This window comes from Notamacropus eugenii, chromosome 6 (genome assembly GCF_028372415.1).
Source record: "Notamacropus eugenii isolate mMacEug1 chromosome 6, mMacEug1.pri_v2, whole genome shotgun sequence".
NCBI classification, from domain to species: Eukaryota; Metazoa; Chordata; class Mammalia; order Diprotodontia; family Macropodidae; genus Notamacropus; species Notamacropus eugenii.
The window spans coordinates 165,085,173-165,108,603 of NC_092877.1; the positions used below are offsets into that span (position 1 = coordinate 165,085,173).

The 23,431-nt window shown below is 37.6% G+C and overlaps 1 protein-coding gene across 7 annotated transcripts in view; it reads right to left on the minus strand.

The window, feature by feature from the left end:
- Nucleotides 1–23,431, minus strand: part of MARCHF1 (membrane associated ring-CH-type finger 1) — a 663,012-nt gene that overhangs the window by 71,679 nt on the left and 567,902 nt on the right. For all 7 annotated transcript variants that reach the window (XM_072621551.1, XM_072621552.1, XM_072621554.1 and 4 more), the window contains one exon: nucleotides 9,243–9,423. In XM_072621551.1, the coding sequence (XP_072477652.1) occupies nucleotides 9,243–9,423 (181 nt within the window). The remainder of the gene's footprint in view (nucleotides 1–9,242; nucleotides 9,424–23,431) is intronic.

Here is a 23,431-nt window from a genome sequence, read left to right on the forward strand (position 1 = left end):
AAAAGACCAAGTGATGCATCTCAAGTATTCACATGTACAAAGTATGAAATATTTTGTTCATGTCCTGACTCATAATCTTTTGAGGGAAGATCCTTCTGAACAGCAAGCTCACATTTGTAGTTGTTCTTAAGAAAGTACTTAATGTCATTCTGAGATCATGAAAGGCAAAAAGAGAAAGAGAAAGAAAGGAAGAAAAGAAGGAAGGAAGGAAGGAAGGAAGGAGTGAAGGAAGGAAGGAAGGAAGGAAGGAAAGGAGGGAGGGAGGGAGGGTGGACCATAGGAATGAAAGTGGTATTTTACCAGTCAAGAATAAAGTTGGAACCATTTTCTTTTAATGATGCTGTTTTCTGCCATTTTGTACATTAGGCAGAAATCCCAGCTCTACAGTTCATGATTAGGTTCAGTGTCCTGTGATTATCATCTTTAGAGGGAGAGTATGTTTGAGTATCTTCAATAAATGTTGTTATGATGGTGATCATCGGGCACCCACAAGTCAAAGTCAGTAGTCTTCTGATGTCTAGTTAAGTAGTCTTCTGATGTCAAAAGATTTTTACTACAAAACCCTGTGTCTTTACCTTTACCTCATGTAATTCCTATTTTATATTTTAGAAAGCTTTTAATAAATTCAGAATTCAAAACCGCATCTTCATTTATAATAAGACTGAAGTTCTCACTTCTAAGGACTGATGACCTGATTGTGGAGGGTGGGGGTGAGGGGAGGGAAAGAGTGTCACTGAATTGATCACCTTGGTTCATATCTGTATTTCAAATACTGGAATAGCTTGGAATCCTTCAGTAAGAATCCAAGACTTAGCCCTATTTTTAAAAATCACCACCAGTTGGAGATAGCTTCAGTTTTATTTCCTCTCTGAGAAGAGGTAGGGTTTGGCACACATTGGGAACTCAACATATTTAACAAAGAACTTAAAATCTTTCCCTATGGACTGATTCATTACTGACTTTGCTACATCTATTAGGTACACCAATATTCATTTAGTCACCCATGTTGATAAAAACCTGAGTATTATCTTTTTGACTCTTTTCTCCTTTCTCCTATCCAGTTGGTCACTAGGTCTTACCAATTTCTTCCCTGTAATATCTCTTGAATACATTTCCAACTTTCCATTCCAATAACTGGTAACAGATCCTGGTTACTCATTTAAATAATTGCAACAGCCTTCTGTTATCTCTGTCCCTTCCAATTCACTACTGCTCTATCAATCTTCCATATGCATAGGTGATGTCACTCTTTGCTCAAGACCCTTCAATGGCTCCTCATTGTCCATTGAGTAGAATTCAAATGCCTTAGCCTCGTATTTCCCTTCTTCTTAGCTTTATCTCATCCCTTTTTCTGCTCTCTTCTTCTCCATATGAACTATGTTTCAAGTTGAATTATTGTCTGAAATTGGACTATTTTCTGATTCTTATAAATTCCTAGCACTTACCTACTTCTGTTTTTTTTTTTTTTAATGCTACTCCCTATTCCTGGAATTTCCTCCACTTTCCATCTCCCTTCATTACAATCCTATATATTTCAACTCATTTGATACATCCTCAATGAAGTCTTCCTTGACTCCCCCACTCCAACCCCAAATGATTTCTCCTTCTTTAATCCACACAGTGTTTTAAAACCTCTCTTCCATTCTTACCCTATTCTAGTCTTTACTATCATTATCATAGGCTATTTTATATTATTATATAGTTAATGCATATGTGCATGCCATAATCAATCAACTTGACTGTAAGCCCCCTCAGGACAAAGTTCTGCTACTTAGTATTTGTATGATCTTTGACAAGCCACTAAAGCTCAGTTTCCTTACAAGTATATTGAGAAAGTTGGGTTTGTTGAAAACCAGATTCTAATACTATGGTCCATGTATTAATTTGCCTTTTAATCTTCTCCAGCTTCATTTGTTCACTGACTGACTTTAGAGAGAAATTCTAGCTGTTAGTTATACATTGTATAACAATGTAGAAGATCTACCTGATTAGTTTAAACTCTCTAGTACAGTTTTCAGAATTGGATAATAGCAAAAAGTCTCTTGGGGCCACATGCTGCATTGTAGTAGTATCATGCCAGGGTGGCAAGGTGCCTGAAGACAGAGTCAGAGGCCATAACTGAGAGTGCATCAAAGCTGAGAGCAAAAGATAGGGGCTAGGCATCAGGAGCAGGCCAGACCTGGAGAATGCCCAGAAGCTGCTGGTTAAGAAAAAGTCTGGGATCAGAGGTCAAAAGCCAGGCAAGCAGTCAGAAGTCAGGGAGCTACAGGCCAAAGCAAGATGGAAACAAAGTAGGTAAATAGTCAAGGACAACAGACCTGAGACACCCGTGACAAAGAAACTTTGCAATTGAAGCAGCTTCTACCTTAGACAGGAAACTTCTTATATATTTCTTGCTGGGGCAGGAGTCAGTCTCAGGACATGGTCAGCCCAAGGCCTGTAGGTGGGAGCAGGTGAACCACATTAAAGAGAAGGCAATGAGATTAATTTGGCTGGAGTAAGAGGTGTGGAATTAAAGATAAGGTTAGATCTTGTCAGTGTGGACTTTAGTAGTCTAAACTTGGGGAAGGGGAGAGAAAGGGAAAGAAAGAAAGACACAACATGTTAGAAGGAACATGAATGAAAACACATGTAAGAGAGAGATAATACCTGTTTTAAGGAGAAGACTTCACTCCATAATTCAGAAACATGTATTCCAGGGGAAGTGGCAAGAAGTTTTTTTCTGTTTTCCTACCAGAACCTCATTTTCTGTCTCATTAAGAAAAGTCCGAGGCCAATTCTTCCATCTTTCCCCCCTAGAATTGTCCTTCTATTGTATAGAAATGTCTTGTAGGAGAGACCTCATCTTAGTTATCTGGATTACATAGGAATAAATGAATGAATGAGTGAATGAGTGAAAAAGCATTTATTAAGTGCTTACTATGTTCCGGGCACTGGGTTAAGCTCTAAGGATGCAAAATATAAAAAGGAAAATAGTACTGGTCCTCAAGGAACTTACATTCTAATAGGGGAAGAAATGTAACACAGGATTGTGGGGGCATGCAACAGGGGTTTGATTAATGTTTCCAGAGCTCCAGTTGGGAGGGGAGGGTATGCATTTGGTGGCATGGAGGAAGACAGCCAAATTGCATTTTGGTGGGTCTAGGGGTTCTACACGTGATGAATTTTACCAGTCAGGAAGGAGCAAAGGGCCTCTGGGGAGAATCTAGAGTTCCAGTCTGAGCAGGGTAGAGTAGTACTTATACCTGTGACCCTAGACAGACAAATAGAGATTTGAAGACTAAACCCAACGGTTCTGAGAAACTACTAACTTCTGGGTACTCTCTCAAGGGGAATGAGAGAGATATTGAGAGCTTTCACTGAAGCAGAGGGACCTGGGCTCACTCTAATTCCATTGTTTAAACGTATAGGAGAACCTTTTCAACTTTCCACTTTGTTTTGATGTGGGAGGGTCATCATTTCAGCAGTTTGGTGATTTCCACTGTTATAGGTGGCAGTTTGTGATTACTCCCATAATCACAAGATCACATAATAGATCCCTTCTTCAGGCACCACCCTGACCATGCTGACTCACCTTCTTATATAGTGCCTACCCCTTGCCCTCTCCACTGCTGCTGGCATCTTCACATTGATCAATTAACTACTTGCTAAGAATTTATTTGCTTTTGCTTTATGTATGCACTCTGAAAAACTTGATTATCTGGCTTCTCACTGTGTTGGGAGTATGAGGAGTACCCTAGTAAAAGGGAGAAGGTGTAAGGGAGGAAGAAAAGAGTTTGTTAGAGTGACCTCAGACACTTATTAGCTGTGTAACCCTGGGCAAATCACTTATCCCTGTTTGCCTCAGTTCCCTTATCTCTAAAATGAGTTGGAGAAGGAAAAAGCAAACCACTCCAGTATCTTTGCCAGGAAAACCGCAAATGGGATCACGAAGAGTTGAACATGAATGAAAAAAAGACAGATTAACAAAAATGCTTTGGCAGTCTGAGAAAGTGATAATTCACAGTCTGACATTCAGAGAAAAAAAGAAAAAATATTAAAAGCAGACACAAAAATTTTTAAAAATCTGGCTCTAAGAAGCAACAACTTAATATCACCAGAGCACATCACTAAATTATAGTAAATTCAAAAGTTTCCAGTTCATAATGATAATTCTAAGTCACTGAAAAGCGGTGAAATTATATATACATTATACTTTGTTTATGAAGCCAGAGGAATACATGATGCATTTTAGAAAGATTTGTTAAAAATTGACGAAACATATGTTGTGGCTCTTAAAGAAGGAGAAGGTCCAGTTTTCTGGAAAGAATTCACTAAAGCCCTCCTTTCCCAAGGATCTCCAACATCTGAAGTGGAGGTGAGAAAGTATTTGTTTTGTATGCATAAGCAAAGCCATGCTACAGAGACCATGCAGTAGGCTGCCTAGGAATCAACTTTTCCTGTCTCCTCTTTTTACATTTGCTTTTAGGGTCATGTACTTTTAGGTCCATTTGCTAAATAACTTCCTGCTTATCAGACAGAGTGATCATAGATAGAGCCTAAATAGTGCTCACTACATGTAAGAGATTCTGTGTTTTACAATAAAATTGTCTTATTTTTCAACTGACAAACATTTATTTTCTACCTCCATCCACCTTTCTCCCCTCCACTGAAAGTAAAAGAAATCTCTTGTAATAATTGTGTGTAGTCAAGCAAAAACAAATTCTCATTGGCCATGCCCAAAATTGTATGTCTTATTCTGCACCTTTAGTCCACTATCTCCCTGTCTGGAGGTAGGTAGAATGGTGCATTGTTGGCTTCTGGAATTATGGTTAGTCATTGCATTGAACAGAATTCTTAAGTCTTTCCAAGTAGGTTGTCTTTATAATGGTGATGTTGTCATAAAATGGATTTCCCCGGCTTTGTTCACCTGTTATACAGGTTGTACACCTCAGGTCATACAAGCCTTTTTACCATTAAATATGATAAATATAAAAATTACATTAAAATACAAACATTATATTAAATATTACATAAATATTAGAATCCCATTACAATTCTATAATGTAATTTGCTCAGTCAGTCCCCAAAATGGTGGGTATCCTCCTTGCCAGTATTTTGCCACTACAAAAAGAATTGCTATATTTCCCTCTTTATTTAATTTCTTTTAGATACAGGCCTGCTAGAGATACCTTTGTGTCAAAGGGTACGGACAGTTCACTAACTTTCTGGACATGGTTCTAGAATTCACTCTGGAGTGGATAGACCAGGTCAGTTTCGCCAATGGTGCATTGGTGTGATTGGGTTTTTTTCATAAATTTAGGTTGCCCAACAAGATGCCTTAATAACGTATACTGATTTCTTTGGTTCTTTCTGACAAAAACAGAACAAATAAACAAAAACAAAAATCCAACGGAATACAGCTATCAGCACTCTTTGTTCTCACCAGTCTGGATTGAATACATAATCTGGCTCATCTAGGGAGAGGGACTATAGGCCTAAAATCTAAAACAATCCTTCAACTGCAGGGCAGGAGATGAGTTCATGTTTCCACCACTGCTCTGGTGTGTGTTTTTCCAATTGCATTGTGCAGTCACCAGGCTTTCTAAATTTGTGACCGTTTGATTCTCTAGGAGCCTTAGAATTGCTCCTGACACTCAGGGACCTGGTGGAATTATTCTGAACAGGGCTTTTCTTGAAATAGCTGCACTAAATGCTTAAGGATGTTGTAAATCACTTTTTTTATAAAGAATCTCCTGGGCATTATTGCTGCCTTTTTAAAGGCTCTCCTTTAAAGGATCTCAAGGAAAACAGCCTTGATGTACTTACTGGCAGTGGATTTGGGGGTGGGGTGGGCATTTATTGTATTAATTAGTGAAGTAAGGCTTAATTAATGTTTTTGGAATTCTTATTAAGCACCAAGTTTGTTCATCTTGGAGAAATTTTCCCTCTCCTCTGTAGGAATGTGTACTTCAGTGTCACCTTGTGCCCTTATTGGCTGGAGGGGAGGTCTTCAGAATCATTAGCTAAATTAATGATTTCATGGGGCTGGCCTTTAGATTCTTATAAAAGTAAGGTAACTGCCAAGGAGATTGCAATTAATTGCACAGACTTCCAGGTCTTGGGATCTATTAGGCACTGACCTTGAAAACTCCTTAAAATCTACAGAAAGAAAAATGTAATAAATTTTTATTATAGAAGTAAATTAATTAGTTGTACTTCCTAAATAATATTTCCCATATGCAAAGTTCTATTGAATCAAGTTTTGGAATTATGTGACATTATACTCTAGAATCTATATAGTTGATACAGTATTTTTCAAATGGGGAAACCGAGGGTGTTAGGAATAGCTTGTTCATGTTTCTACATCTGATTAACAACTATTCTAGAAATTAAATCCTTATTCTCTATGTTAAAATCCATTGTGCATGACTCTCACAACTCTCTTTATATATTTGCAGGATGGATAATGGATCAGAGAACTAGAGCTGTACTAGATTTCAGAGAGCATCTAGTCTAAACTCCTCAGTTACAGAGCACAGGCCCAGGGAAATGAGAAGACTTGCCCAAAGTCACACCTTTCGTGAGTTTCAGAGGCAGAATTTGAATCCAGGCTCTCTGACTTTTCCCCTATACTACGCTGTGATTAGCTATTTTTTTCAGCACCCCTTGGAATAGAAATAAGAGCCAAGGTATTAAACAGTTACCTTGGATTTGCTCAATCAGAATGTATTGGTGCCCACTGGGAGTTGTGCTGCCTACTAGATACTGTGTCACTTTATAAAGCAACTAGAGATGACCAGTCCTTCTAGAGAGTTTGTCCTAATTATATGGCTCAAAGGATTCTCTATGGCAACTGTAAAACAATGGGTTGGAATATAAACAGTCCTCTCTGGAGGTCGAAAAGAAGTCAGTGGCATGTTTATGCAGCTGAAATCCTGAGGGGCAGGAAGGTGGTAGCTAAACTAAATGATCCCTCAAGGTACATTCCAGCCTCATGGTTTCTTTATGGTTTTAAAAAGAAAGTGTTTGGGGCATGATGGAATGAGTCATTGTGTTCACCTGGACAACTGCATTCGGACTGGAATTATCTTTCACAAAGGTGAAATGAAAGATTCTTCAGAAAATGAGGAATGGGAGTATACTCTGCAGATGTTTGGGAACAGTTTGTCAGTCCTTGAATATTAAGAGTAGACAGTTTAAATCTTCACTGGCCTAAATACTATGTCATTTTTCTACTTTCAACCACATCTGTTCAGTGGCTAAAGCAGAGGGCTGGTTCCATTTCTATTTCTGGCACTGATTGCTTTGGGACTGAGAATAAAATAACTTAACCTCTCAGTGTCTTGGCTGCCACATCTGTTGAGAAGACAAAACCTGCTGCTGAGGAGTTCTATGAGTCATATTTATATTTATAAACCACTTTCAGATCCATGGATGAAAAGTCTTATAAAATCCATAAAACATTATTAAGGATAGAGTCAGCCTCCTTCCCCACTATTTGAAGAACTGATAAAGGATTAGAGTGGACAGCAGCCCAGGCAAGTACTGGCCATAGTTTGTTTAGTTAGTCATTTCTGTTCATCTTGGGAGCTGTCTTTTTCATTTTCAAGACAATACTCTTCACAATACTCTTACATTTCATTTAAATGGAACAACTTCTTTGGACAGTTTTATTATTTTAGTAGTTCAAGTCTTGTGCTCCCTCTCACTTGAATGGGCATTCATATCTGCAAGCTAGTAGTGAGACAGGGAGTTAGGTGGAGGTGATGAGTGACATGTAAGGAGGAAGCTTACATGTAAAAAATCCAGAGTCCTGACCACTAGGGATGCAGTATATGACTAGCATTCTGCTAGGTGGAAACTTCTAGAAACTGCCCTGAATTGGATGTAATCTTGTTTTTGACTCATTCTCTGAATATTTGTTTTTAGTATGATATGACCAAAATGAGGTAATGTATTTGGATAGGAAATCATACAGAGAAAAATAAGATACCTTTCCCACACTTTAACCTTGATATACAGTACAGTCAATTCTTTTTCTTCTTTTATAATGCATGAAAAATCAAATAAATTACCTGACATAATCTCCCTAAATCACATACTTTGGAGGAGTATGCTTCTCCATTACCTAATGCTTATTTTCTAAGAAATGAGCCATGGACCAATTGCCTTTTGTGAGACTACTTGTAACGTTACCAACTTTCACAGTGATCAATCAATAATCGATTATCAACACATATTTATGAAGGACTTACTATGTATTAGCATTGTGCTAAGCATTGAGGATAAAAAGAAAAATGAAAACAACCATTTCCTTCAAAAAACTTACATTCTGGTAGGCAAGACTACGTGAAAGTAACTAGGTATACACATACTATTCGGAGTTGATGGAAGGTAACTTTGGATGGAAAGGCATCAGCAGGTGGAGGAACTAGGAAAGGCCTCCTGGAAGGTGACATGAGCTAGGTCTTGAAGGAAAGAGAGAAGGAAAAGCTTTATAGACATAGGAGATTTTATGCAAAAGCATGAGGACAAGAAATGGGATGTGGTGTAATAAATAGAAAGTAGTAGGCTAGTATGGTTACATTGTAGTGGGCATAAAGGGAATAAGATGTAAGAAGACTAGAAGGATAGGAAGGGGCTAAACTATTAAATGAATAATAAAGGAACTTATATTTGATACTGGAGGTAACAGGAAGCCAAAAAAATCTATCGAGAGGAAGGATGACATGGTTAGCCTTATATTTTAGAAAAAAATGAATTTGGCATCTATATGGAGGGTGGGTTTGAGTGGGGGAAATTAGAAAGCTCTCTCAATAATCCAGTGAAGAGGTATTAAAGGCCCAGAGAGATAGCTATTTGAGTGGAAGAAAGGAATATATGAGAAATCCAAAGGTAGAAAGCACATGACTTGATGAGTGTTTGAATTTATGAGGTAAGTTAAGATTGTGGAATCTAGTGGTTTTAACAACTCAGTTGCATAGACATTATTCTTAAATTTTGTCTTCCTGTTAATTTTTGACCCTGGAGAAGTATTTGCCAAACCCAGAAATGGAAAGAATGTGAAATCTGGGAAAAGGAAGAACTACTGACAAATAGACATAGAATTTTATCCAAACACAGCCCTTGGTGCCAAGAGAAGTAAGCACCTTGGCACTGAACCTTCGAAGAGGGAAATGGGTCTTCAAAGTATATTATTTGCTTGTCTATTAGCCCATGCTTTTTGACACTTAAAGATAGTTATGCTGATAATGTTGTACCTTCCGAAGTGGTTTCAGCTTGGTCTCCATGATGAAATCATACTTGCAGAGCTCACAGCAGCGGGTATCTGAACTCTTGATCCACTGGTGCAGGCAGGCCTGGTGAACAAATCGTAGAGTTCCTGTGCAGCGACATGGTGTGATAAGGGGGCTCTCATCATCTCCCTCACAGTGACAAATTCTGGAAAGGAGAACAGCAACAGTTAGCGAGATAGCTCCCAAGGATCTTATGGGAATGGGAAGAAGGGGCAAAGGTGTTGGGCGTTGTTTCAATTTCAGTATTTGGTTTCTTCTTAGACCATGCAATGTCTTATAAATTCAGTCCAAGAAATTCAACAAACATATATCAAATACCTGTTATATGTTTAGCATTGTTAGATGCTGGGAGAGACAAAAACATACACCAAAGTCACTGCCTGAAAGCCATTATATTGCACTAGTGACATTAAAAGCTAACATTCAGAATTCCAAGCCATTTTATTTCAGCTAGACTCTAGAATAAAATCTACCTGCAATAGAGTGTATTCAAAACCAGTCCATCAAATCCTAGTTTCTTCTCAGACTGGGAAGGGAAATGTATCCTTCCTAACCATAAATGCCATGATTCCCAGCTAAGTTTCCCTTGTTGGGAAATAAGTTCATGATACATCTGAATTCTGTTACTTGTCATCAACATGATTCAGCCCTTCCTTCCTTCCTCCCTTCCTTCCTTCCTTCCTTCCTTCCTTCCTTCCTTCCTTCCTTCCTTCCTTCCTTCCTTCCTTCCTTCCATCCTCCCTTCCTTCTTTCCTAGCATGGTGGTATATGCCCATAATCTCTGCTCTTAGAGAGGTTGGGAAACTGCAGTATGGTTAATCAGATGTCCATGCTAAGTCTGGCACCAATATAATGAGCTGTGGGGATGGGATGGGGTGGGGGAAGAGGGCCATCACATTATTTAATGAAGGGTAAACCAGTCCAAGTCTAAAATAAAGCAGGTCAAAGCATCTATATATCTAAATCTATATCTATATGCACACATGTATATATTCACATATTTATATATATAAACATATGCACACACACCTAGACACATGTATATTATATATATGCACATATAATATACACACACAAATGTATATATAATATGTATGGGTCAAAGTATGTATGTGTGTACACATACACACATATATATATATATATATCTGCACATTTACATATACATTTATATGTCTAAAATTTATCATCTATCCTCTTTCTCTTTCATCCTCTCTCCATCCATCCATCCATCCATCCATCCATCCATCCATCCGTCAGGCAGCTAGTTTATAATCAAGAGCTGTCCTCAGAAGCAAGAAGACCTGACTCTAAGAATTAGATATATGACCCTAGGCAATTACTTATAATTTCCAAGTGCCCCAGGTAATTCTTTAAGGCTAAATTACAGAACAGGTGCAGAGAAGTTTTCTCACCTGGAATTCCCTATACCAAAGAATTCACCAGTCCAATTTATTTTTGAAGTGTGGGTTGAAACTAGACTCAAGTTTTAAAGTGTTTCTTTGTTGACACATAAAAAATACTGTCACTCAAACACCCATTTGTAAATAAATCTCTTACCACCACAAACTCATCTATAGTCCTAAGTATTGAAAAGATTCAATCAATGGAATATTATATAGTCAGTGATATCCTCATGGGAAAGTTTGCATTTGGCTGATGAAACGTTGGCCCTAAGTTCTGTTCTAGAGGATGTTTTCATGTGACTACTGCTTTGGTTAATTTGAATTGAAAATTTGAAAGTAACTGCGGGTAATTTATTAAATACTACTCTACTCACCTAGAAGAATTTTATGGTTGAAAGTGCCCCCTATAGAGTAATTTAAGCATAGAGTATCTAGCCAGATAAATTACAAAGATTTTCATAAATTGTGTGTTTTTTCTTAATTTGGTTTGTTAGATGAAATGGCTGATGATGACAATTTAAATTCTTTAAAATTAATAAACACATGGAGTCTGTGTACAGCAAACAGAAAAACTTGGGTCAGCTAGTTCTGAAAGTGTCATTTACCAGACTGACATTTTCATGATTATGGTGATTTGGAGTTTTTTCATCAAGTATTTGCATTTTATCTTCGAGGACTAGAGTTGAGTCTTCCCCTCTCCCCCACTACACCGAGTTATAAATTCAAATCTTTGCCTATGTATTTATTTCTTACAATCTGACAGACATTAGATGAACTCAGCATGGTTTTGACAAAAGTATGGAAGGATGTCTAATGACTTCATTTTTCTCCTAAAAAGTCAGAATAAATTTTTTTAAATGAGCTAAGTCATGCTGATGGGCCTGTCAGAAGGTAGCAATGCTCTTGTGATCCATTCTCCTGAAGTCTTAGTATAAAGAATAGGAAGTTGTATCAGTAATCCTCCTTAGAGGATATGAAATGGAACTCAAAGTGTCATCTGCAACCGGGCACAGGAATTGAAACTAAACTCCTCCAACCTCAAAATAAAGAAGTGTGACCACAGGAGGCTTGTCTTTTGTGGCCCAGTCCCCAAAGAAAATGAAATAAGTCAGAAATATAATTCTGGAACCAGTTTATATCCTTTCACACTGGACCCCAAACCAACTTAATAAACACAAATTCTGCCCCAGAGATATCTCAAAGAATTTCAGACCCAATGTTATACTTTTGTTTTGGAGAGAGAGAGCACAAAAACAAGGATATTTTCTGGAGGAGACAGTTGGCCCATAGAGTGGGCCTGGAATCTAGTAGCATTTGCATATTATTAACACTATGCCTCTAACTATAACTATACAGAACATTCTATTCTCATTCACTTTGGTTTCTGATGGAAAATAGTCAGAGAAATGACATCAAGGAACAAATACTGCTTCCACTGATTATATGAATTAACTTGGAAGCTCCCAAACTCTTTCCCAGCACGTTCCTGCTCCCCACATCCTTGGTCCCTACAGGTCCTGGCTTTCAACCTTAAGCAACACACCAGAGCTATGGTTCACGACTGAAGGCAATTTAAGAATATCTAAAGTAATGGGAAACAATCATTCCAATAAATCACTAAGGCTTCTGCAGACTCCGAAAATGAAGGAAAAGTGGTGAGAGCATATCGTGACCACCTCCTCAATTGCTTCCATCAACAATCTAATGACACTCCAGCTGCACTGACTCTGCAAGATGGAAGATTTCATTGTTTTCTGTATTCATTGAGGGTGGGGGAGTAGGAAGGAGGAGAGCACAATAGAGTTAGAGAAGCCCCTTAAAAAGTGACATAAGAACAGTTTATATTTCTACATCCCTCTTAGGTCTGCAAAACACTTTCACAGAATCTGAAATTTAGAACTGGAAGGAACTTCGGGTATTATCCAGCCCAACTTCCTCGTTTTATAGGTGAGGAAATCAAGAAAGGCCCCAGAGAGAAGTAATTTGTTCAAGGTCACCCTGGTAGTAAGCATGAGAGGCAGAACTTAAACCCAACTTTTGTAAATCTAAAGCCAGCATCTTTACCATTATACTCGTCTCCTGATATTTTTGTTGCTGTTTAGTAGGATTGACCCCACATGGCCCCATTTGGGGTTTTCTTGGCAAAGATACTGGAATGTTTTGCCATTTCCTTTTCCAACTCATTTTACAGATGACAAACTGAGGCAAAAAGGGTTAAGTGACTTGTCCAGGGTCACACAATTAGTAAGTGTCTGAGGCTAGATTTGAACTCAGGAAGATGAGTCTTCCTGACTCCTGGCCTGGCACTCTATCCACTGTACCACCTAGTTGCCCATCACTCTGCTTTATAAGTGAGAAGACTGTGCCTCAGAGAAGTTTAGTGACTCACCAAACTTGACACCCCAAAATCCAGAGATTCAGGATTAACACATAATCCCTGCTGGCACCAAATCCAATGCTTTTTTGCTAGTTTATATGCCAAATGCTTTGAAGGTATTGCAGGGAATTCCTAATGTTAATCTTCACATCAGCTTTTTTTTTTTTTTTAAAGCAATACATAACTTGTCTTTAAACAAAAATTTAGCTAATTCAACTTCAGCAAGTTCAAATGAACAGAGGACTGTAGGTTTAGAGACTGAATAGACTTCAGAGGATATCTATGCACCTCTTCCATTGTTTTACAGTGCAGGAAACTGAGGTGTGTATATGTGGGTCAGGACAAGTGACTTCTCCAAAGTCATAAAGGGAACGTGTCAAAGTAGAGTTTCTAGTCCTCAAACCCTGATCTTTGGACTCCAGAGATAGAACTTTTTGAATTTTACCAAGATAACTCAAGCAGACGGTTGATTTTTCCTTACTCTCTCAGACACCCCTTCTTTATATGTTAATTTTTTTAATTTCAGGAAAAAATTACATAAAATAACAGCAACATTTTCTTTTTAAAATTAAAGCCATTTGCCATTGGGAAAATCAAAAGATTGTTCATTTTTCCCCTCATTGCACATAATTCATTTTTACAGGTTCTTGTAGATTAAGCTCTTGTGAAGCCATGCAGCACAATTAGGACCCCAAGAGTCCTTTTCAAACTTTGTTGGAATTGTTCTCTATGGTCTTATGAGTTGAAACAGCCTCAAAAATCCACTGGAACTAAAATGAAAGTAGCAGCATCATTAAGGAAGAAGAAAACCACCTAACAGAACTGTTTCAAAAGACTCTGTCTGAATAATAATTTAAAGTGCTGTAATGAGAACATACATGTCTCTTCCCTTAACCCCAAGCAGAAGACTATTGGGAAGAAACTATACTGGAAGTGAGGTAAAAATATGTTGTTAAATTTGGAAATGTTTCTGAGAAGGCCTAAATTTCCTCAAAGACCATGGAAACAGTAATTTTGTAAGGATCTGAGTCAGGAATGAAATGTGCAAAGGCCAGAGTCCCCCGCAAATTAAATTGAGTCAAGAGGTAGTAACAAAATTTCCTGGATTTGAAGAATCATCAGAATCCATGACTGGATTTTGCTTCTGAGTCTCCGCAAGCATTGAATGATTCAAGTGTAACTTTGGTGTTGGCATGCCTTACTGTTCCCAACCAAAACTCAAAAGCTGTGGCTGGAGAGGCTGGTTGCTTACACATTAAACATCTTATTAGAGGTATGAGTTTTAAGGTAAGGAGGGTTTGGGGGTAGAGATTCAGCCTAGTATAGGAAAGATTAGGTAGAGAAAGATTCAGAAGTGACTTCTATTCCTCATTGCAATTAATGTGAAGCGAGACAAGTCACTTAATTTCTTTCTTGGGTTTCAGATTCCCCATATGTAAAATCAACACAAGGCTGCCCCCAACCCTAGTTGTCTTAACTTTCCTTTCGGCCTCATTGAACAGCATGCCCATTGCCCCTAGCTAACCACAGATCCAGTTCACACATTGGAACAAGAGTGCTCTTGTACTCATCCACAATTACATCATCCATTAGCCCAAGATAGGGCCATGATAGGCAGCCAATCAGAGGGCAGCATGACCAGAATGCTTAACCACCGAACCATAGAAGGGACCCTTCCTCTATTACCTTAACAAACCCCTCCTGCTCTTTAAATATTCATAATTTCTGTTATGTAATAATGTATTTACCCTATAAAAATCCAAGTTGCTTTCTCTGAAGTTGCTTATTCCTCGTGGAACTTAGCCTGCTTCATGAGAGGTGTCAGTCTCAATAAATGCCTATACTTCGATTAGAGGTGGTCAGCCTCTGAATTCTTTGAGATGGCTCCACCATAAACACATCATGAAACTGCACCAGTTTTTGACTCTGGGTGGGCAGAGCCTAAACCACAAAAGTTTTAGGTGTCCCTGGGTGGTCAGAGTGTAAACCTCAACCATATGACCCAAAACAAGTCATTTCAAGTCTCTAGGCCTCAGTTTCCTCCTGTGTAAAATGAAGGAGATTGGACTCAATGATCTAAGGTCCCCTTCCAACTCATATGTACGATGCTTCCAGCTCAAACCACCTTTCACTCTATGTGTGACTTAAGCAAAGTAAATGTTTTAAAACAAACATCCTAGAACTTCAACACCCAAATGGATGCTTCTTTTCTCAGGACAGTCATCTTGGGAAGCTATTATACATTATTCAAGGGTCTTGCTCTTACCCAAAACATTTTTAACAGTTCTCTTCTGGAACAGCATAATATTCTTAGAGGCAGAAGGGAATTTGGCAGTCATCTATTATTCTAACATCATTTTTACAAACCCCTCTGTCAGTCATTTAAAGCCTTTGGCAGTCTGGGTCCAACTGCACATTACTCACTCTCATGCATACTATGTCCCATCAAGACATACCTATTTACAGCTTCCTGTTCATAACATTCCATTTCCATCCTGGGTCCCTTTGCATTGGCTGTGCCCTAGGCCTTATTCCCTCTGGCTCAGAGAATTCTCAGCTTCCTCTTCTCAGGGATCATTTCTTAGGGGAGACCTTTCATAATCCCTGCAAGTGCTAGTGTTCACTGTAACACTCTGTGTGTGTGCGTGTGTGTGTGTGGGGGGTGGGTGTGAGTGGGTGTGGGTGGGTGTGTCTGTCTATCTTTCTTGTCAGCTGGATATGGAGACAGCTCCCAAAAAAGATCTCTGAGCAAGTATGGACAAATTGAAATAAGTGCATAAGTCTCCTTTCCTACTTCCATTCCAGTGAAGGAATTATCCACTGACTTAGCTGTATCAGATCATATAGGATTTTTTTTTTAAGGCTCATTTCCAAAAAAAAAAAAAAAAAAAGGAAAATGGCCTACATATGCAAAAAAAAAATATTAAGCGATCAAATTTTCTTGGTCATTTGCTGTTGTTGTTCTGAAAGTCTTGTCTGACGCTTCATGAGGAAACTGAGGCCATGTGGTTAAGTGACTTGCCCAGAGTCACACAGCTAGTAGGTATCTGAGGCAGGATTCGAACACAGGAAGATGAATATTTCTGATGCTAGGCCAGGCGCCCCAGATGCCTCCCTTTTCATAGCAGCAACATAAAAACTAGAAACTTAAGGGGATCCTTACCTCTCAGAAGATGGCAAAGGAATGATGGTATTTGAGTGTTGTAATATGATTGCACCATAACAAATGACAACATGGTCAGTTTCAGTGAAAACAGACGAGATTTTTTGGAATTGATACAGAATGAAGTGAAGAACAATGTATCCGATGACAACCACATTATAAATAAAAATAACTTTGAATGATATTAGACCTTGGGGGGGATTCTGGGAAGATGATGGAGTAGGTCAGAAATGTCCAGGCTCTCCAGATTTCCTCCAGAAACAGAGAAAATCATCACAAAATGAATGTAGATCAGGGAAAATAAAAATAAAGATAATGTGAGAGGACTTCAGAAAAGACGGGACCTTCAGGGGCTGAGGTCTGGCATGCGTGAAGTGTGGGCACTGCCAACAAACAGCGGGCTCTGCAGCAGCTGTCAGGAAACAACCAGACCTCATGAACTTTCATCTCACAAACTCTGACCTCACAAACTTTCGTCAAAAGAGCAGCATGTGCCAAGTGAGGGAAGATTGGAGGACCACCCCTCTTCCTCTCCTGCCCCAGCCGGCCGCTATTTCCGGAAGCCAGGCCTAGCGGTGCTAAACAGACAATCATTGAGGCAGCCCTGACTGTGACTTAGGAGAGGAAAGGAGTTTCTGAGATTGAGCCCCCAAACTGAATTCAGAAAATAACAGTAAATGAAGACCCGAGGCCCAGGGTAACATCACCTATAACTCAAGATTTAAACCTGATAATAATAATAAGCTACCAAAAATAAAATGAGACAAAAAATGAGTAAACCAAGTTAAAAGAATCTGAGTTCATATGTAGAAGAAGATAGTGAGTCAAAAAAAAAAGTCATTCCTCACCCAAAGACTAATGTCAAATGGTCACAAGCCCCAAAAGAGATCCTGGAAGAAGTTAAAAAGGAGTTAAAAAAATCAAATAAGAGAGGTGGAGGAAAAATTAGGAAAAAAAAATAAAAGCAATTCAAGAGAATTATGCAAAGAAATGTAACCAATTGGAAAAAGAGGTCCAAAGTCTTAAAGAAGGAAATAACTCCTTGAAAACTAGAATTGAGCAAGCAGAATTGAATGAGGTTTTAAAACAACAAAAAGTAATAAAACTAGAAAAAACAGAAGACCATCTGAAAGATCTCATTAGAAAAACAACTGATCTGAAGAACTATTATAGATAGAATGATAAGCCATGATTCCTGAGGAGTGAAGATGAAGCACCCTACCTCCTGCTAGAAAGGCAAGCAGAAGGAGACAGGCATTTTAGGACATGGCCAATTTGGGGATCTGTTTTGCCTGACCATGCATATTTGTTATGAGGATTTTGATCTTTTTGTAGTTGTTGTTATCGTTTGGGGAAAGAGGAAAAGTGTTTGTTAATTAAAAAAATGTAAAAGTCTCATCTCATTATAATAAGACTGTGTATTAAAAGAACTACTTTGTGAAAGTTACTAGTTCTAGTGATGTGCCATACAGAGGAATAAAAATTCCTTTAAAAAAAGTTTCTCTAGAAATATTAAGAAATAACATTTCTTTCAAAACTCTTGCTAAAATCCTTAGATAAGTGGGTAATAGGTATTAGGGAAATGGATTAAAGAGGCCAACCCTAGAGTCCATAGTTTCTCTAACCTCACCCTAAAGTGACTAAGACTTCTCCTTGGAGAAATAATAAAGATATTGACAGAAGGGAGCAAGCTACTTTGTTTAACTCCAGTAATGAAGCAATGAATGAACTTGGAGGAATGGGATAAGATGTTACCGTAGGCAGTTGTTTGAGATATATTTTCCTTGTTCAATGATTCCTACAAATGTTACCTGAGATCCTGGGAGTTTCACATCTGAAGGAGCGGGAGATTATGGCAATTTAGATGTCTCTTTAAAGAAGAAATCAGTTGGATATAGATTAAGTAAGTTAAATTCAATAAAATTATTTCTGGCAGAGTAGGAGGGAATATACACTTATGTAACACCTACTATTTGTCAGGCACTGTGGTAAGCACTTTACAAATATTATCTCATTTGATCCTAGTGACAACCTTGTGAGATAGGTACTGTTATCTCCATTTTACAACTGAGGAAACAGACAGGAAGAGGTTAAGCGACTTGCCCAGGGTCACACAGCTAGTAAGTGTCAGAGGCTGAATTTAAACTTGGGTCTTCCTGCTTCCAGACACAGCACTACTGTATTGCTATTAATGTGTGTGTGTGTGTGTGTGTGTGTGTGTGTGTGTGTGTGTTTTCGTTGCAGGATCTTACTGTTTAACTTCTCAATTATTCACTTCCAAATGAATTTCAAATATTTTGGAATCTTACCCTTTAAAAACTCTATGGACTGCTATTTTGTATTTTATTCTTTTGCTCCTGTTTTTTATTCAATGAAATTATAAGGACCTACAAGGTGCCAGACTCTGTATAGGATGTACAAGAAAGTCCCCACCTCTAAAGAACTTAAAAATTTTACAGAACACCTAGCCAAATATATAATATATATGTGAGGTAGTATAAAGCATATACACTAAAATTAGTAGGATTTCTCTAAGGAAAGATGGGAGCAAGGGTATTCTGATTAGGGAGAATATTACAGAACTGGAAAAAGGTATACTAGAAGCTCCATTTGACCAAATACAGTTATCTGTGCAGTGAAGGAGTAGTGGGGGATATATCCCTGGAAAGGAAAGGTATATTGAAGTCAGTTTATGGAGGGCCTTAAATAGCAGGCTAAGGAAAATTGAATTTGGTAATTTTGCGTTGTTAACAGTTTTTGAGCAGAAGAGTGATTGACACAGTCAAAGCAGTGCATTAATGTGGTATTAGTGTGAATGATACATAGGAGGGGAAAACCTTAATTAGGAAAACCAAGTCGGGGTCTACTGCATTAGCTCAGGAAAAGGTAATGATATTGTAGAAGAAGAATCCAAAACAGCTGAAATCCCAGAGTTGGAAAAGGAACCTACAGGGGTTTGGATAGTCCAAAACATGAACACCATCAAGGATATTCCTAATAAATACTCATATAGCTTCCACTTGAAGACCTATAGCGTAGGGAACTGATAAATCTTCCAATGCAACTGACTTTATTTTGGGGCAGCCTTAATTAGTAGGACACATTTTTTCCCCTTACAATAAAACCAAATCTAGCTCCACCCATTTCTATAGAATGGTCCATGTCTTGATCTTCTTTTCTACATAACTGCCTTTCAAGGTGACTCTCATGGACCTCTAGACACTTCTAGATGGACCTCTTCTTCAGGCTAAGTGTTCCAGTTTCTTATGTCAATTCTCTTATACTGTGGTGTTGACTGCTTTCACCATCCTGAGCATTCATGGCTGGATGCCCTCCAGCTTGACATTGTCTCTCTCAGAATTTAAAAAAAAATCATAGAATCTCACAGATCTATGGACATTCTAAGTCATCCAGCCCAGTCACTATCTGAACAAGAATCCTCTCTACAACCTGAAGCACTTTAGTAAGGAAGGATCCACTATCTCCCAAGGCAGCCTCAGACAGTTATCTTTTTAATGTGCCCAAGATTACATTTTGTATATTAAAATTATTGACATATTCAGTGTATAGTTTACTAAAGTACTCAAATCTTTTCTAAGACAACTAAAGTCTAGCCATGCCTGCCCCATTTTATACTTATAAAGTTGATTTTCTGAACAAGAATAAGACTTTATATTTACCCCTAATTCATTTCATTTCATGAGATTTGCCCCTGTGCTCATATCTGCCAAGTTCTTTTGTGATCCTGACCTTGTCATTCTATGTATCCCCTTCAAATTTGTATTATCTACACATTTCATGACTATCCAATATATTTCACTTATCTAAGTCATGGGCAAAAAAATAAATAAGTAAATAAACTGTATCAAGGTTAGACCCATAGGTCTAACCCATAGAGAAATCTTTGAAAGTTGATGATAAACTATTAATAATTAACCTTTGTGTTTATCTATTCAATCAGTTCCCTCTACATGTAACTTTACTACCATCTGACCTACACTTCTTTATTTTTTCATAAGAACAACATGAGACTTTGTCAAATATTCTGAGAAAATCTACTTAAGTATATTTAGAGCATTTCCCTAATCCACTAATCTATTAGCCATATCCATAAAGGACATAAGTTTAACAAGTCAGTCAGGACCTGTTGTTCATGAAGCCACGCTTGTTTTTTTTTTTCAACCTCTTCTTCCCTTTTTGAGATGTTCACTAACTACTTTTTAAATGATAATTCTAGAATTTCTTCAGGAATTGAAGTTGAGCTCAGTGGACTTATAAAATGCATTCCCTATTCTCTTTTTTTCTCATGTTCTGCAGTAGCTTTCTTGGCCTGAAATGATCAGATCACAGCAGTATATCATATCATAATTTTCCCTTGTTTTAGACATTGTCTTCTTAGTGTGGTTTAAGATGGCTTTAGCCTTGGCACTGATTCATATCAACTGTGCAGCCCATTCAAACTCCTTGCCATTTTTCAAATGAATTGCTTCCTAGAATATTAACTGATTTTTTGAACTTAAGTATAGGTTTTGGTATCTATTGATATTTTAAAAATTCACTTCAGTGCCTCCTTCCCATTCTTCCAGCTTATTGATTTTTTACACACACACACACACACACACACACACACACACACACACACACACACACACACACACACAATCTAATGAATTTGAACAGGATTCCAAAGCTAGTAAATGTCCAAGGTAGGATTTGAACTCAATTCTTACTGACTTCAAGTCTAGTACTCTATCCATTGCATCACCTAGCTATCCCTGCTTGCTTCACAATGTCCACAAATTTATATCATCTATATCATTTCCCAAATTATTGATTAAAATAATGAAGAGAAAAGGATTTGACAGTACCCTATGGCACTCTACTAGACATATCCCTCTAAAACGACATTAGCTTTTTAGCCACTATCCTTTGAACCAATCATTCAGTCAATTCTGAATCTATCCAAATGTACTAACATTGAATTCTTGTCAATCTGCTTTACACATAAGGATATCATGAGATGCCTTAGTGTATAGCTTCACCATTCCTCTAATAAACCAGAGGTTTATAAGATTATTTTAGAATGTATAAAATTATAGCCCTATTTTTCAAAAAAGGAACTGCATTCCCCAAATGATAAATGCTAAAACAGACAATTATAAGGAGAAGAAAGTAATTCAAGAAATAAACAACCATAAGAAGAGATGATCTCAAATCACTAACATTTAGAGAAAAGCAAATTAAGGCAACAATAAAGTTCTACTTCATGACCATAATATTGGGATGGCTGACAAAAAAGGAAAATGACAAATGCTGGAACTATTGTGGTAAAGCAGACATATTCAAGCACTACTAGTGGAGCTAGTATATATGGAGTGAGCCAGCCATTCTAGAAAACAATTTGGAATCATGTACCCAAAGTCACTAAACTATACATACTGTTTGACACAGGTATACCACCATTAGGCCTTTACCCCTTTCCCCTCCCCCCAAATCAAAGGAACAGGAAAAGGATCTATATGTACAAAATTTTTCTAGCTGCTCTCTTTGTAATTGCAAAGAACAGGAAACTAAGAAGAGGATGTGTACCCATCAGTTGGAGAATGACTGAACAAATTATGGTATATGTATATAATAGAATACTATTGTGCCATAAGAGATGATGAAAGTGATGGTGTTTCTCTTTTCAGAGAAATCCAGGAAGACTTGAATGTTCATGTAAACAGAAGCATTTGAACAATGTATAGCAACATTGTAAAAACAAACAACTTTGAAAGATTTAAGAACTCTACTCAATGCAATCACCAGCCATAGTTCCAGAGGAGCAATGCTGAAGTATGCTATCCACCTGTTGAAAGACAGACAGTGAATTCAAGATACAAAATGAAACTTACATTTTCGGACATGGACAAAATGGGAATGTGTGTTGTTTGACTAAGAAGACTTCTGCAAGAATTTTGTTTGTATTTTTAAAATTTTGCTTGTTTTTCTTAAATAGACTTTATAATAGAAAATTAAATTAAATTAGAACTTTAAAAGGCAAATTTTTAACTGATAGAATATAGGATTCCAGGGAAATGGAGGCATTGAAGATAATTCCACAGTTTTGACTGGGAGAATGGGGGTACTAGGAGAAATATTAAAGTCAGTAGGAAAATTCAGAGCTAGGGAAAATAAAGTTTGAAGAATGATACATTATGGAATTATTTTTATATTCTTTTCAAAAGCACAGCTATTACAATCATCTCATCATATACAACTCAGTCCATTTTTCTTTCAAACTATCTTAGTAATGAAGACAACTTTAAGAATACTGATAATATGTATGTGTGTGTGTGTGTGTATATATATATGTATAGATAGATAGATAGATAGATAGATAGATAGATAGATAGATACATATACATATATAAAGTTTGACCTTAATGAGTGCCTTATAATGGGTCTTTAATGTTTTCCCTATATTTCTTTTGGATACGACTTTGAGTGACTAAGTCATTTTGACTATTATAAATATACAAATTAAAAGAAAGCTATATGAAGAAGAAAAAGAAAATGTAGCTGTTTGCATGATCTTTTAGTTTTAAAAATGTTGCATCTGAGATTCTAGCAGGTCATCAAGGCAGAACTATTTGTCAGAAAATGAGAAACACATGACTGTGGTTCATAAAAGGGGATTTCTTTAGAGATATGGCTGGAAGCTTCAGCAAACATATCAAGGGTCTATTTTTCATCAATGCAAAGCAGTATGTGAGGTACTGAGGCAGCTAGTGTTACAATGGATAGAGAGCTGTGTCAGGAGTCAAGAAGACTTGAGTTAAAATTCAGCCTCAGCTGCTCACTAGCTGTGTGACCTGTGTGGCAAGTTACTTAACCTCTATTTGCCTCAGTTTCCTCATCTGTAAAATGGGCATGATAATAGCATCTAACTCCCAAAGTTATTGTGTCAAATGACATATTATAAAGCACTTAGCACAGTGCCTAGGAAATAATAAGCACTAAACTACTGTTATCTATTAGTTACTGGAAAACTACAATTGAATGGTTTCGTCAAAGTCTAATAGGGGGATACAATATGAAACTAATAACTATAACATCAAGTGGTAAACAACAGGCGTTTGAACAGATGTGTACACCAAGAGCATTGGCAGGTATGAGGCTTCACAAAGGAGACAGCATTTGAGCTGGGTTTTAAGAGATAGGCTGA